Source organism: Ovis aries, chromosome 10 (genome assembly GCF_016772045.2).
Source record: "Ovis aries strain OAR_USU_Benz2616 breed Rambouillet chromosome 10, ARS-UI_Ramb_v3.0, whole genome shotgun sequence".
Lineage (NCBI taxonomy): Eukaryota > Metazoa > Chordata > Mammalia > Artiodactyla > Bovidae > Ovis > Ovis aries.
The window spans coordinates 83,347,991-83,365,015 of NC_056063.1; the positions used below are offsets into that span (position 1 = coordinate 83,347,991).

A 17,025-nucleotide genomic window follows, 5' to 3' on the forward strand; every position below is an offset into this window, starting at 1 on the left:
TTCACATTCAAATTTAAAGAAACATTGAATATTTAAACCACATTTGAAAAGTGCTTTATTATACCACTGTAGTGTAAACTGCTCACTTACTTTGGGAAAACACGTAGATATCAGACCCAGAACAGTAATACTCCCGATCAATGCTTTAATGTAACCTCTCTATCTGCATTCGTTATCCTTGACACCCTTACTTCTTTTTCAATATTTTATCAATGGCAGTAGTAAGATTTGGGTATTTTAATATTAATAGAAATATGATGTTAGGTCATTTACACTTTAGATACTTTATCTCTTTCAGTGAAGATATTATGAGATCCGTGTTTTTTAAAATAATGTAATTTCGAAATCTCCAGCCAGAACTTGCCAAATGAAAATCACTCTTTGACAAATCCTGTAGGCTATCTTCTCGTAATGATTGTAGTCTATAAAAAAAAGTAATATTTAAACCCTCCAAAGACTTTTACTTTGAGAACTGTGTAATTTACAAACATCTTAACAAACTTTCAGAATTCTATGTTAAAATGTGAATGTAGATGAGGTGGGGATTACTGTTTCATAAAATGCACACATTATACCCTTGCTTTTATTACTATCCTGTATTTTTGATGCTTGTTTGGTAGGCATGTTACTGTATGTTGTTTGCTGAATCATTGATAAGTGACGACTCAGGAAGAAAGGAGCAATCTATATGCCCAAGAAACTGGGAAAATGAAGGCATGTCATATGAAAGATATGATGTGGAAAAGTGTGATAAGACTATGAAATATATTTAAATTTAATCCAATTTGACTTCCTAGGCATTAAAATGCAAAAGAAAATTTAGTTTGGGAACAATTTTTTAGACAGAAATGCTGGTGCCCCTTTCTATAATTCTTGAAGGATAATATTAAAACATTGGGTTAAGACTTTAAAGATAATACGTCAAGTCAGTCAGTCGTGTCTGACTCTTTGTGACCCCATGGACTGTAGCCCCCCAGGCTCCTCTGTCCATGGGGATTTTCCAGGCAAGAATCCTGAAGTGGGTTGCCATTTCCTTCTCCCGGGGACCTTCCCGACCCAGGGATAGAACCTGTGTCTCCTGCTTGGCAGGAAGATTCTTTACCACTGCACCACCTGGGAAGTCCTGTGTTTTTTTAAATGCATTTTTATGCATATATTTATGCATATCATGCATCCAGTCTTAGCTTTCAGTGAGGCCTGTGAGGAGCTAGTAAAGGGTGCTCTGCAAGCTCGAGAGCAGAAAGTCTGAGCTGGTCTGAGAGGCCTGGGAAGCAGTGGTGTAAAATCCAAGAGACATCTTCCTGGAGAGCCTGCCTTTGGGAGAACATTTCCTAAAACCCAGTGATTGTGAGTTGAGAGTGGTAACCATGTGAATGAAGGAAATAGTGATGATATATTTTGTATTGAAGTCAATAGTAATATTGACCTTTGAAATGTAGGCATTAAAGAAGGGGAGGGGATTTTAGAATGAACTAAAGCTTTCTGATTCTGAAAATTGGGAGAGAGGCTGCAATGTACAAAGAGAGCAGACAGCAGCCAAGAAATCTTTTTCCATGAGAAGGACTGTGAACTTTTTTGAATATTTGAAGGTCAGGATCAATAGAAGACAAGAAGACATCCACCTGGGGAAGTCTAGGCTGCAGTTAGTTCGGGAACTCAGCAGACAGAGAGAGGAGTCTTGTTTGTATACACAGGTAACAGAAGGCCTCGAGTAAATCAGATCAACCCACGAAAATGTGATGTCTGGGAAAGGGGGCCAAAGCAAACTAATTAAAAGATTCTGAGAGAAACAGGACCCTACAGAGAAGACTGAGAAAAGCGAGCCAGATTTAGGAGAACCGGAAGCTTTCCTTGTCATGAAAGTCAAGGGGATAAAGCCTTGAGAGTTTCCTTGTGGTGACGGGAGGACTATACTCCTTGCAATGCATCTGCTAAGTAAGAACCTTCAAGTTGTGAGCTTGCAAGGATGCCAACGTGCATTCCATCAAGGTGTGAGTGGAGTTGCAGCTCGCCCTGCGCTCCTATCGCTGCTGGTGGTTCAGTCTACCATCGCCCACCTCCTCTCCCTCCTCCAGCCTGTAACTCTTCTTTCCTGTTCAGTCGATGCCAGCCCCTGGATGCCAGCTGCTGCACTGGCTTACTCTACGGTACTGGAAGATTTATGTATTATTTGTGTGAAAAGAATTATAAACCTATTACCATACAGTATTTACAGCCAATTAATTGTGTTAGTGCCTTGGCTAACTTTGTTGGACTTAGGAACAAATTGGACTTAGAGCCATGTTCTCAGAATGAAACGCGTTTATATCTGGGGGACTTACTGTATAGGAAAAAGCTAGTCATTGAAACAGGAAAAAAGCAAACCTCTAAGAAAATTGCAATCTGAATCCTTACATCAAATGTAAAAACATATTAAACTTTACGTGCTTTCCCTTGTGTACATACCTAAATATTACAACGTGGAACATGAAAACTGTAATAGAGTTTTCTGCACCACAGAAGGAAAAGGAGATAAAGGTGCTGACATCATAAGGCACTGGAGATAAACCCACATGAAGACCAACAACACAACGTATTAAAGGGACAGAGAATATTCACAGCCTGTATTCTCAGCTTATTGGAAAATAGGCCCAGAAAAGGCTGCATTTTCTCATAAAAGATAAGACATGTTCCAATTAGTCAAATAGGCTTTTTTTTTTTTAAGCAGCATAAACATCAGACTGGTGTTGGAGAATAACTGTATGGAGGGATGATGAATGAAGTGGGAATGTCCTGGCTCTTCCATGTAAGGTCTTAGTCAACAGATATTTACTGAAATTTGTGTGCTTCCAGCAAAGCAGCCTATGGGAAGAAATAAGTGGCTTCATAGAAAATGTAATACGTGCCCAGTACTTGAAATGATGTTGAATTTGACCGTAACCATGTGGGGGATCTTTATGAACCCTCGAACCTGTGATCTCTCTTCTTACTTTTTTTTTTCTCAGAAATTCGTATTCAATAGGCTTGCTTATGAAACCATATCTTTTAATTGGATAGTTGACCTCTAACTATACTCTGACCATTGACTAATTCAAATGTTACTGGAGCCAGCTCATCAGATCATCATTGACTTGTCTCCAGTTTTATTCCTCACCTTTGAGTTTAGTAGATTTAAAACTTGCCAGGGACCCAAGAGAGTGGTCGTGTGTTTTCATCTCATCTTATAGTTTCATTCATTGTTCAGTATCAAAGATAGTTTTCTCAATGTAAAGATCACATGTGTTTATTGTAGAAAATGGAAAGACACCCACAAATGTATAGAAAATTAATATCATTCATAATTCCTTCACATAGGCATTGGGTATATATATTTAACTTCTTGCGCTTTTTTGTTCTTTTACTTTAATACTAACTTATTTAAATTTCTTTTTCTATTTTTTGGCTGCACTGTGCCTCATGCGGGATCTTAGTTCCCCAACCAGGAGTTGAACCTGTGTCCCCTGCAGCAGAAGCAGGGCGTCTTAGCCACTGGACCACGAGGGGTGTCCCCACTGAATATACTTTGATGTGTTTTTAAATCAATCTCATTCTCCTCCCTCTCTTCCCCATACATGTAAAATTCACACAGAATTCATCTGATATTAATATATACATCTTGTAGCCTATTTTTTATACACTTTTTCTGTATTTCTCCAGGCCTTAAGATTTTGTTCTGCATCATGGTTTTCAATGATACGTAGTGACATCATAAGATGTCCTTTCAGTTCAGTTCACTTGCTCAGCCATGTCTGACTTTTTGCGACCCCATGAATCACAGCACGCCAGGCCTCCCTGTCCATCACCAACTCCTGGAGTTCACTCAGACTCACTTCCATCGAGTCGGTGATGCCATCCAACCATCTCATCCTCGGTCGTCCCCTTCTCCTCCTGCCCCCAATCCCTACCAGCATCAGAGTCTTTTCCAGTGAGTCAACTCTTCATATGAGGTGGCCAAAGTACTGGAGCTTCAGCTTTAGCATCATTCCTTCCAAAGAAATCCCAGGGCTGATCTTCTTCAGAATGGACTGGTTGGATCTCCTTGCAGTCCAAGGGACCCTCAAGAGTCTTCTCCAACACCACAGTTCAAAAGCATCAATTCTTCGACACTCAGCCTTCTTCACAGTCCAACTCTCACATCCAAACATGACCACTGGAAAAGCCATAGCCTTGACTAGACGGACCTTAGTTGGCAAAGTAATGTCTCTGCTTTTCAATATACTATCTAGGTTGTTCATAACTTTTCTTTCAAGGAGTAAGCGTCTTTCAATTTCATGGCTGCAGTCACCATCTGCAGTGATTTTGGAGCCCAAAAAATAAAGTCTGACACTGTTTCCACTGTTTCCCCATCTATTTCCCAAGAAGTGATGAGACCAGATGCCATGATCTTTGTTTTCTGAATGTTGAGCTTTAAGCCAACTTTCTCACTCTCCTCTTTCACTTTCATCAAGAGGCTTTTTAGTTCTTCTTCACTTTCTGCCATAAGGGTGGTGTCATCTGCATGAAATGTCCTTAACTAAGTATTACCCTCTTTTGGATGGTTTTCGCTGTTTTCTGTTTTTACAATGCTGTTACTGTGTCACTTCAGGATTCGGGCCATCGTGTCTCACGCCACATTTTTATGCATGCCATCCTTTGGGTGTGTGCTTCCCCAGTGGCTCAGCGGTAAAGAATCCGCCTCCAATGCAGCAGGTATAGAAGACACAGGTTGGACCCCTGGTTTGGGAAGTCCCCTGCAGGTCATGACAACCCACTTCAGTGTTCTTGCCTGGAGAATCCCACGGACAGAGGAGCCTGGCGGGATATAGTCCATGGGGTTGCAGAGTGAGACACGACCGAAGCGACTTATCATGCCTTTTTTTTTAAATGTTAGATTCTTAACTGTCATGCATACCCATATTTTCAAAAGCCAGAGAGTTTTCCAAGGCTCATTGGAAGCCCTGCAAAGCTCAGCCCCTCTCCCTTCTCTCTAGCTCTGCCCTTCACACTTTTCCTCCCAGATACAAGCGCTTCTAACTCTTTCAGATGGTCCCTCTGACCTTTGTATGTGTTTCGAGTTGCACAGCTGTTCAGATTGCTACACCTTGATTTTTCTTCTTTGGTCTGGAAGACAGGGCTTCAGCTCCTTTAAGCCCTGGTGGGATACCCCGTTCTGTCTACGTGCTCATCTTCTGCTCATGGTTGCCTTAAACTTCCGTCGGATCACTGTTAGAGATTTCTTTAGTTAGGACTGTAAATGCCATTCACACCGCAGTCCCTTGGAATTCTACAATTACCTTTTCTTTGTTGCAGGGTTTCTTTTCTTGGCATGGTTTATTGCTTCGCCTGGCAGCCACACTACACATCAATATTTACACGCTTCCCGAGTAATAACTTACTGACCTCAGAATGTTTACAGAGGGAGTCGTAAAAATGGGTGCCAATGTAATTTCAGCTGTTAGAACATTTAAAATGCTCGTCATACAAGGTTCAATTTTTTATTACCGTAGAAATTCACCATCATTAAAATCTCAAAGTACACTTTCACCGTAATAAGCACTTAATATGTAATTCCTTGATGAATAAATGCTTTCCTCAGCTGTATTGCCTCGTATGTTATCTGCCCAAAAATCTAGGAGCTGAAGGAAAATTATGTGCTTCTAGTTTTCTCTTTCTGCTTGGACAGCGGGGATCGGTGGAAGTGTCTTTTCTTGGAACAAGGGATGCATGGACTCTTGGGTTCAGCTCCCTGTGTTCCCTGCCCTTTCGGGCTGGTGGCAGCTCTGAAGTCCTCTGGGTGGTCTGACTCAAGTAACAGGAGGGATGGAATGGCAAGATGCTGAGCCATCCCTTCTCAACCCTGGTCATCAGGGTTAAGTTGCTTTGTTACAGGTGTCTGCTGGTGCACTCCCTACCTGAAGCTTCCCTCTGACTTGCTTGAGATTAGCAACTCTGACGTGTCAGCTCAGGTTTGGGGAAAGAGGGTGTGATTCAGCCGTCTGAGGTAGCCAGATTAAGGTGTTTCTCCACTAGCTCCTTTTGGTGGCTTGAATAACACAGGATAAAACAGAATCCTTGCCAATCCATCTGTTTCAACAATAATAAGGAGTACACAGTGTTGCAGAGTGGAGACGGCAGGGATTGCGCAAAAACGTGTGCCTCGTCACTTCCGTCTGCATCTGATCAGAATTATCTGTGTGCTCAGCTGCTCAGTCATATCCAACTCTTTGTGACCCCGTGGACTGTAGCCTGCCGGGCTCCTCTGTCCATGGGCTTTCCCAGGCATGAATACTGGATTGGGTTGCCATTCCCTTCTCCAGGGTATATTTCTAACCCAGGCATCCACCCCGAGCCTCCTGCATTGCAGGTGGATTCTTTACCGCTGAGCCCCAGGGAAACCTCTGAAGTTTTCCTGTAACGAATGTTAAATTCTATCCTTGCCATTCCTGCCGCATGTATTAGTTGGTGTTCAACTCTATGGAAGAGCTTTCTTCTCCCTTGTATCAGGGGTTCATGCCTTTACTGATATCAGTATGAAGCCATGGGTTCCTAGCTGCAACTTCACAGCATAAAAACATCACTTGACCAGATGATCCAATTACCTGCATCACCAGTGGGCCCCAGGGGTCACATCTAATGTGATTCCCTATGTGCTTTGCCTGCCAAAAGCTTCATTGGAAGAACCTAATGAGAAAAGGTCTTAAAGAAAAATAAGGATGAACTGTTTCAGCTGGAAGGATGCTAAAGAGAAAAGGAAACACAATAAACCGGGTGACTCCATATTCCATTCTGAGTCAGAAGGTGATGGTGATCAAGGATGTCATCAGAGAGATTAATGAAGCTCAGATATGGACGGTGCTATATAGGATAGAATTTAGTGATGTTGGATGTTCTGAGTTTGATAACACATGCAAAATAATGTCCTTATTTTTTGAAGTATATACCAAAATATAATGCTATGAGCAATGTAGATAGCATGTTAAAAAGCAGAGACATCACTTTGCTGACAAAGGTCTGAATAGTCAAAGCTATGGGTTTTTTAGTAGTCATGTATGGACGTGAGAGGTGGACCATAAAAGAAAGACTGAGTGCCACAGAACGGATGCTTTCAAATAGTGGTGTTGGAGAAGACTCTTAAGAGTCCCTTGGACAGCAAGGAGATCAAACCAGTCCATCCTAAAGGAAATGAACCCTAACTATTCATTGGAAGGACTGATGGTGAAGCTGAAACTCCAATGCTATGGCCACCTGATGGGAAGAGCCGACTCCTTGGAAAAGACCCTGATGCTGGGAAAGATTGAAGGCAGGAGGAGAAGGGGACGACAGAGAATGAGATGGTTGGATGGCATCACCGAATCAATGGGCATGAATTTGAGCAAACTCTGGCAGATGGTGAAGGACAGGGAGGCCTGACATGCTGCAGTCCACAGGGTCGCAAAGGGTGGGACACGACTTATGAGTGAGTGACAACCGCGTAAATCTCTGGGAGTACAGTGACATGCTGCCTGTACTCAAGTTGAAGTGATTCAGGAAAAACGAAAGAGACAAAGAGAAAGCAAAAATAGGGGAAAGTAAACTTAACCGGTGAATTCGAGTAAAGGGTATGATACTCCTTTCCTGGGGTTGCCATAATAAAGTTCTACAAACAGGGTGGCTTGAAGCAACTAGTTCTCACGGTTCTGGAGGCTAGAAGTCCAACCTCAAGGCGTTGGGGGGTGTGCTCCATCTGACACCTCTTGGAGGGCGTCCTTCTGTGTCTCTTTCCACCCCTGGGGGTCCCAGCTACCTGCTGGCTTGTGGCAGCCATCATTGCAATCTCTGCCTCTTCCTCACGTGGCTGTCTCCCCTCTGTGTCTTTGTCCCCAGTGACACTCTTCCTGTTAGGGTGCCTGTCATTTACTTTACCCCAGAATCCTTATGGTGTCTTAGGGATGCGCGTCAGCAGCGGTCCTGTTTCCACACGATGGTCGCATTCGCTGGCACCAGAGGTTGGGGCGTCAGCATTTCTTTAGGGGCATGCAGTTCAACCCATTACAGACACAGTGCAGTTCCTGGCACTATGCTTGCAACTTTGAGCTTACTTGTAATTATATCAAAACTAAAAGTAACCAAAATATTTTCATATAAAAAGTGGTGTTTGTTTATTAAAAGTCCATCAGGTACCTGTCTTTCAAATTTCAATGCTTGAGAATTAAGTGAAACATGGACAAGTTTCTGTTCACTGACATTAAATTGTTACATAAACTAATAAAACATTTACTTGCAGAAATGTGCATTTATTCATTCGAATGTTATCTGACATGCAGGAAAGAAGATCCCTATTTGAGGAGAATGGGAGATTTGGATTCTCTTTCAATACTCCTGGAGCAGAGTTTAGGACAAAGTGGGGCTTCCAGTTTGAATTACGAGAGAGGCGATGTATTCAGGACTCCCAGTAGGAACTATCCAGTCCTCAATTGCAAAAGCATTTGAGTACTTTGCTTTTGCATAATACAACACTCATTTCCCTAATGAAACCAATCAGGGTGTGATTGATTTTCTTGACGCCCAACGGAAGGACTTGCCTCAGAGTTCTGCTCTGCAAGTAATCCGCAGCTCCGTTCCAGGGGGACTCATTAGGAGCCATCAGCGCGCATGAACCCTGAGTTCGTCAGACGAAAGAATGACAATCAGCCAGGAATCTTGCCAGTGGGGTTTTTATATACATGCGCACAGTTTCAGAATTCTGAGTCAAGAAATACCGCCTTTTCGGGGTGTTCCTTGGCCGCATGTTTTACAGCACGTGATCTGGCTTTCTGGGGACCTTGGCTAAGACCAGACCATCAAGTGGTGGGGACAGAGCCACCGCTGGTGGGCTGTCTCACCTGTGTCCAGTGACGAAGGAAGGGAGGGAGGGAGAGAAGGAGGGACAGAGGAAGGGAGGGAAATTGGAGGAGAGATGGGGAGAGGGTGGGTCCAGAGTCTCCTGCAGTTGTCACCCATCTAGAAACAGTGAAGGCTGGAAACTTAAGTATGCGTAGACTGATTTTGTAATTGTCTGTATCGACTCTTAAAAATGCATGTCAGAAGATTTAGTTAGAAGTAACTATCCCTGAAATCATAATCCTTTGCCTCAGTTTGTAGTAACTAAGTTCAGGGTTTGGTTGCTTCTTTTTCTTTTCTTTTTTTTTCTTCAGTAAATAGTTTTTAGGATCTAATATGTGCCAGGCACTTTTGGGGACATAAAGAGGAGTAAGATGTGGTCTGTGATTAGGGAAGTTCCCGCCCCCCGGGAAGGTCTGTATGTGGGACGACACCTGGTTTTTCAGCAGCACAGACCAGTGATTAATGGGTTGAAATTTCAGTGAATGAACCCAAATGAAATATTCAGCACCACCTTTCGTTTTCAGACTTTCTCTGAAAAAGCCTCATTAGTCCTTAAAGAAAGGAAACCATTCTCCCCCAGTGCCCTGCCTTCAGGGGTACCTCGATGCTGTGCTATTTCTATTTGCTGTTATTGATAATATGTGACTCTTAATTATATTCACTGTCATCTGCCACCCAGATGTCTGACATGGATAAGATTCTACCTGAAACCTTTATGCATTGCGGAAAAAATAAATTGATTACCTCCTACCTGTAAGAATTGAATTAAGTAAGGGCGCCTTGTGGTTCTGTGTCTTAATTGATTCTTTAACCAGTGAAGCTAGGATAAATATGGAAAACCTTATTTGCTTGGTTGGAGACTAAGAGAAAAAAAAAATCATTAGCAAATCTACTTCAGACTACTGCCTCAAGTAACCTCCTTTCAAACTCTGACTATGAAAGAAAACGAAACGCACTAAGAAGATAATTTGACGTCTTTAGAACCTTAAAATGAAGTTGTCCTTAGGTAAGGGAACATCGGAAACATCTAACGTGTTCTGTTTAAATAAGGGAGTCTCTTTTTATGGCTATAGGAATGTGGTTCACTCTGGACGGTCAGGTGAGCAGTACAGCTTACATGGAGGGAAAACATGAAGATTTGGACTGTTCTACCACTTTGACCTACTTTTTACTATAATTAGAGCAGTCTTTTGGAAAACCTGTGCAGAATTGCTAAGGCTTAGGAAAGCAGTATATAGCTACACACACATTCAAACAAGGGAAGATCTTAGAATTCTGGAGTGAGTTGCCACGCCCTCCTCCAGGGGATCTTCCCGACCCAGAATCAAACCTGCATCTCTCAGGCCTCCTGCATTGGCTGGCAGGCAGGCTCTTTACCACTAGCGCCACCTGGGAAGCCCATTGCTATATGGCTATTTCATATATAAATGTGTGTCTGCTCAGCCAGTTAGTCGTGTCTGACTCTTTGCGACCCCATGGACTGTAGCCCACCAGGCTCCTCTGTCCATGGGATGGATTCTCCAGACAAGAACACTGGAGTGGGCTGCCATTTCCTTCTCCAGGGCATCTTCCCAACCCAGGGACTGAACCCACAGCTCTTAGGTCTCCCTCACTGACAGGCAGATTTTTTACCACTGTGCCACCTGGGAAGCCCCTTAATATCATACATATACAAACTATTTAATATAAAAAGCTATTCCTTTTTATGTAAAGTCATGGGTTTGGATATTATATGAACCACATTAACTATATTCACATTGCCGTACAAACTTGTATTCAGGAAGAAGAATAGGGTGAAATGTTTACTTTCTTGGCCTGAGTTTAGTGACAGGTTTTTGGGAGGAGACGTATGGGAAATCTTGCCTAGTAAATTTTATGGAGCTCATTAAAGAAGGTAGAGACAGGGTAACAATTGCTGTGACTGCTTGTTTATTAATAAGGATGAAAGCACGTCCGTCATTGTGTTTGTGCTGGGGGAGGGGGAGCGTTGAGCAGGTGGGCTCAGAGGTGCCTGAGGGAGAGAGCCTGTGAAGCTGAAAGTTGTCTGATAGTTGTATCTGGTGTACTTCATCCATTGATGTCTCTGGATGCTGCTTTTTTGTCGGAAAGCAGTTTCTGGAAAGAGAAAAACCAGCCAGAAGCCATGAGCTCAGGCTTTATTAAAGGGACTGTCGTGTGACTGTGTTGGACTTCCCTGTGGCTCAGATGGTAAGGAATCTGCCTGCCGTGCAGGAGACTCGGGTTCGAACGCTGGGTGGGGAAGATCGCCTGGAGACGGGAATGGCCACACACTCCAGTATTCTTGCCTGGAAGAAGTCCATGGAAAGAGGAGCCCGGCGGGCTACAATCCGTGGGGTCTGGCTTCATTAAAGCAATGGTAGCGTGAGGACAGCTCTCCAGTGAGTTTCTGCGGAGAGCAAGGAGCGTGAGGATTTAGCAGGATGGTCTGGGGAAGCTCGGAGTTCACACGGGACGTCAGACTCCAAAGGCAGGGCCACTGTGTCGTGTTAGGACAGCCAGGCCACTCTAGTACAGCGGGCACAGAGGTGTGCCTGGCTCAGCAGCCAGGGATTGGTTATTTGGGGTTTTTCAGGGGGGTTGTGGAGGTGGGGCTTCCCAGGTGGTGCTAGTGGTAAAGAACCCACCTGCCAGTTCAGGAGACAAAAGAGAAGTGGGTTCAATCCCCTGGTTGGGAAGATCCCCTGGAGGAGGAAGTGGCAACCCAATCCAGTATTCTTGCCTGGAAGAATCCCATGGACAGAGGAGCCTGGTGGTCTGTAGCCCATGGAGTTGCAATGAGTCAGACACGACAGCGTCTTGTGGCACAGCATGGGGGGTAAGGGTGAGGACGAGTACTTGGGGCTGGGGTCTTGATCCTATCAAGGGTCAGTTGAACCTTTTGGTCCATCAGAGTTGATCACAAAACATCTACTATAATTTGTCTTCAAAAAATAACTCCAATTTCCTATGTGATCCTGCCAGCTGTATCTGACGCAAACTTTCCTGGGTCAGTTTCCTAAATAGGATTGAGATGCAAGTTTTGATCTGCTTTCTGTGTTAACAGTTGTTGATGTTAATTTGCTCAGTCGTGTCCGACTCTTTTCTACCCCATGGACTGTAGCCCGCCAGGCTCCTCTGTCCATGGGATTCTCTGGCAAGAACACTAGGGTGGGTTGCCATTTCCTTCTCCAGGGGATCTTCCCAGCTCGGGGATGGAACCCGAGTCTCTGCATTGGCAGGCAGATTCTTTACCACTGAGCCACCTGGGTAGCCCTTATGCTAACCGTGTCCATGTTCATTTTTCTTTTCCACTTGTAGGCTGGAGCCAACGTCCTTCTCCAAGACGTCAATGGAAACATCCCACTGGATTATGCCACGGAAGGCACTGACTCGAGTTCCATCCTGCTGACCTACCTGGATGAAAATGGTAGGCTGATGTTGCGAAAAGCCATGGAACAGTAGATGAAGAGAGAGAATGGTTGAATTCTTAGTGCATGTATTTTAGGCGTGAGTTCAGACAGATGTTATTCCCCTTGATTGTGTGAAACGAGGTCTCGTTCTGGGCAGCGTTTTGTAGTCAGTTTTATCACTGCATGTTTGCAAGCTGGCATAAATCTGGAGGTCAACCGTAAAGGGACATTTTAACAGGCCCCCAAAGTCCCTAATTAGCAGGACTGGGTTTGTAATTATAATCTCTTGTCCACTGGGAGGGGAAGAGAAGTGAATCAGCACAACTGGATCTGAGGCTAATGAGTGTGAGGTCGCGTGCAGTGTCTTCTCTTGGGAGAACAAGTCCAGCTTCCTAAGCATCTCATGCAGGTGAGCGAGGGCTCAAGTCAAGGGCAGTCTGCCCAGCATCTCTGCATCCATTCCTGGGGACACCTGGAAGCTCAGCCCTTGTCAGAAGAAAGCCACGGTCAGTCCTGGTGCCATCCTGAAAAGCTGAGGCTGGGGACCCAGATATGTCTCCTGACAGAGAACGCTTAATTGCACAGCCCCAGTGTGTAACTTCATGAGTAAGTCCAGCCTTGGCCAAGTGGGAGGCGTTCGAAACCCTGAGTTCCATATGGTCTTAAACTGAAGAAGTATGCCCCATCTTTAGTGTTTTTTTTTTTTTTCCTTTCCGCGGTTCAGGTATAAATAACACCAAAGAAGCTCCAGTCCCTTCCAGTGTGATCTTTTGTCAGAGAAACGGTGTAGCATGTCCAAGGGGCACGCCGTGCTGAGACTGTGCACTTCTCGCCTCCCAGAAAAGCCTGCACAGCTGCCTCTTTGTTCTGTGGGCCCTGCACCTCCTCCAGATCGTGCATCTCAAAAGGTTTATTCTGAGGATGGCTTAGAATAATAATAATTAGTGCTTCGCAGCCATGGGTTCTTAAAAAAAAATGTCTCATTAATTCTGAAAGCAAGGTAAGGGATATTATCTTCACTGGAGACAGTGTGAGCTGAGCTGTGGGTCACGAGTCACATCCCTGGGGGGACAGGCGGGACAGTGGAGTCACTCCCTGGTACCTGCTCCTTCCTGCAGAAGGGACCTCGAACTTTCTCACATCTCGTCAGCTATGAGTTGTCAGAGTCAGACCCCACGTCTTCCAAAGGGAACAAGCTGAAAGCTATGCACATTCCACTGTCGGGAGGTTTGTTATTTGGATCTTTGCAAAACGTGGGGTGTCTCTGAGTGAAGAAAGGTCCTGTCTGGGGCTGTCTTAATCAGCTGGGCCACTTTTGTAGCGTGGGCTTCCCCCATAGCTCAGTTGGTAAAGAATCCGCCTGCAATGCAGGAGACCCCAGTTCGATTCCTGGGTCGGGAAGATCTCCTGGAGAAGGGAACGGCTACCCACTCCTGTATTCTTGGGCTTCCCTGTGGCTCAGCTGGTAAAGAATCTGCCTGCAATGTGGGAGACCTGGGTTCCATCCCTGGGTTGGGAAGGTCCCCTGGAGAAGGGAAGGGCTCCCCACTCCAGTATTCTGGCCTGGAGAATCCCACGGACTGCATAGTCCATGGGGTCACAACGAATCGGACGCGACTGAACGACTTTCACTTTCGCAGCGTAGTTTCCTGTTCTTCTCATTGGTCTGTTTTCCTAATAGCTACAGTTGTAGCTCTTTCTGTTTGGAAACAAATTAAGCATCTTTATTTGTAAAATAATTAGCTTTTCTTCTACGCTTTTCCAACTCACAAGAAGATTTTGTTCCACGAGAACACTGAATATTTGCAGGAGTGGTATTGCTATCCCATATAAAGAAAGATAAGTGCATTCCTGATTCTAAAAATGATTAAGGAAAAAAATATAAGGGAGATACTGGCTGGACGGTTGGAGGAAAATCCATCAGGATGCTGGCTGTCACAGTCTGTTTGTGAAATGCATGTTTGCCAGAACAAATTCAATTTAATATCTCTTACATTTTTAATTCTGTTTTCCATTTGTTGCTGCCCCTGCCCCGGCCTCTGCCTTGCAGTCGTCTGCCCCTCCCTCACCCCGCTCACAATCTGGTTCCGTTTCTGCCCGCATCCCTCCTCCTTATCTAGGTCCGCTGCCGTAGTTCCAGTAACTACTGTCTAATTCGATTTATTTCCTGAGCCCTCCCTTGCTGGTGCCCTTTCAGAGTGATCTGTTGTGACAGCATAGACTGATACTGTTAGAAATCTCTCATATTCCAAGATGGGATTTTCATCATTCGGTGCACCGCAGTCTTCTCACTCGGCTCTGGAGCACCTGGAGTTTTCCCTCTGCATCACCCCATTTCAAATTGGGGTGCTTTATCTTGCTGTCCCACCAGGACGCATGTGGCAGGAGGCAGGCCGGGTCATGAGCAAGTTGATTACACGGAAAATCGCTGGTCACAAGTTCTAATTGTACTGTCACCACTGACATACCTTGTACACATGGGCACAGCAATTAACCTCAGCTCACTGCCTGAGCTTCCTGGGCTGGAAGACGAGACGGCAGAGTTCTGATCAAGCATCTGATGCCTGTGACATCTCCGGTGTGCAGCAAAGCAGCTGGTGTTCGAGAAAAGCAAATTGATGGTTAAATGAGCTGGCAGAGAAAGAAGCGCTGCTGGGGGAGCTCGAGGTATCCAGGAAGGATGCTCACCGTGGGCAAAATGTTGTTCTTATTCAGTCGCTGAGTCGTGTCTGACTCTTTTCGACCCCACGGACTGAAGCACGCCAGGCTTCCCTGTCCTCCGCTATCTCCCAGAGTCTGCTCAAATTCATGTCCATTGAGTCGGTGATGCCATTCAACCATCTCATCCTCTGTCGTCCCCTTCTCCTCCTGCCTTGAATCTTTCCCAGCATCAGGGTCTTTTCCAATGAGTCGGCTCTTCACATCAGCTGGCCAAAGTATTAAGAGTTTCAGCTTCAGCATCAGTCCTTCCAATGAGTATTCAGGGTTGATCTCCTTTAGGATGGACTGGTTGGATCTTCTTGCAGTCCAAGGAACTCTCAAAAGGCTTCTCCAACACCACAATTCAAAAGCATCAATTCTGGGATCAGCCTTCCTTATGGTCCACCTCTCACATCTGTACATGTCTATTGGAAAACATAGAGATGTGTTTTTTCCAAGGCCCGGAAACATAAAGCAAAACTTTTTTACTTTGCTCTACATATAACTTCACCTGTAGCCCTTTCTCCTTTCTTTCAAATGTATCCTTTTAAAAGAAGGAGCTCACATTTATCTTCTGAGTACCCTACCTTCTCCACTGAGCCCACTGACATTCAGCTCCTGCCCCCACTGGCCTGGAAACCCCTTCAGTGGCTGCCGCTGCCCTTGTTCTCTGTCCAGCGGCCAGTTTCCTGTTCAGTATTTCTTTACCTCCCCTCCCTGTGACATCCAGTGACCTTGCTCACACTCTGCTCTGAAGTCTCCCCTCTACGAATGTCCCATCTCTTTTCTCCCTTCTCTTACTTTCCTTTGGACGCGCTGCTTACGCACCCAGAAGCCAAAATGTTGGTTGTTCCCAGGGCTTTGTCTTTGAGCATCTTCTCTCCACACACTATCTCTGGCTCATCTCTCCCTTTCCTTGAGTACTTAGCGCCTACCTGACCCCAGGGACATTCCTGAAGCTTAGAAATCTTTCCAGACCTTAGATCTGCAGCTTTGTTACCTGTCCTGCGTCTTTGACTTGGATGTCAGATACGTTGAAATAATCTGTCCGATATGGACTTCTTGTTGCCCTTTCATACGCCCTCTGCGCTGCTTGTCTTTGCACCCAGGAACCTGAGCACTTGACCATTACTTTTCTTCTCCTAAATCCCTCCCATTGAATTGTCACCAAATCTTACAGAGCCTTTTTCTCATCTCTCTAATATGCTCGCGTATGTCCCCAGCCAAGCTGTCGCTGCCTTGATTGACACTCTGGTCTTTCCATATGTTCTGGAACAGCCTTAGACACTAGTCTTCTTGCCTCCAGCCTTAGCCCTCCCTCCACAGTTTTCACAGGACTTCCAGATTTGTCAGTCTGCAGATGACCTTGTATATTCCTCCCGCTGAGCAGAGTTCATTCGGAATGCTGTTCCTGCACCAGCCCCTTCGGAATCACCCATCTTGGGGGGTGACAGTGATCCCAGTTTGCCGAGGACAGTCCTGCAGTATACTTGTGGTCAGAGTTGGAGGGAAGGATTTGGTAGAGGTTTATGACACCTGTCTGGCATCCCTGGTTTATTTTTCTCTGCTGCAACTCCTTTATTTGCCTGTTAACCCTTTTTCTTTGAAGTACTGGATCTCTTAGAAAGCTTACCAAGAAGACAAAAACTGAAATTAGATGCAATTCTCGGAGCTTAGCGATTCCCACTGTATAGTCATGGGATGGGTCATATCATAGCCCAACGATAAAATTATCTTTGAAAGCAGCAGAGAGCATCCCCCATACAGGATTGATAATGGAGAAAAGGAAAAGCTGAATTGTTGCAAAACAATATTACCTTAAGAGGGACCGTTAAGGAAAGTTAAGATAAAGTTCAGATTAACCTGAGGTGTTAATGTCTTTTCCGTTCCACACAAGCATTTATTGATATGATCAAATGTAATCAGGCGATAATAATTTGTATCACGTGTAATAACTTGTGCATGTCAGGTAAATGATTAGTTTCTTATGTTCTCAATTAAACAAAAAAATTACTAAACTCCAATCAAAATAATAAATCTGAGCAGATTGTTAGAT

The 17,025-nt window shown here is 44.7% G+C and overlaps 1 protein-coding gene across 1 annotated transcript in view; it reads left to right on the forward strand.

Moving 5' to 3' along the window:
• Positions 1–17,025, forward strand: part of MYO16 (myosin XVI) — a 527,889-nt gene that overhangs the window by 189,842 nt on the left and 321,022 nt on the right. Inside the window, exon 5 of the mRNA XM_042255055.2 lies at positions 12,178–12,286. Within this exon, the coding sequence (XP_042110989.1) occupies positions 12,178–12,286 (109 nt within the window). The remainder of the gene's footprint in view (positions 1–12,177; positions 12,287–17,025) is intronic.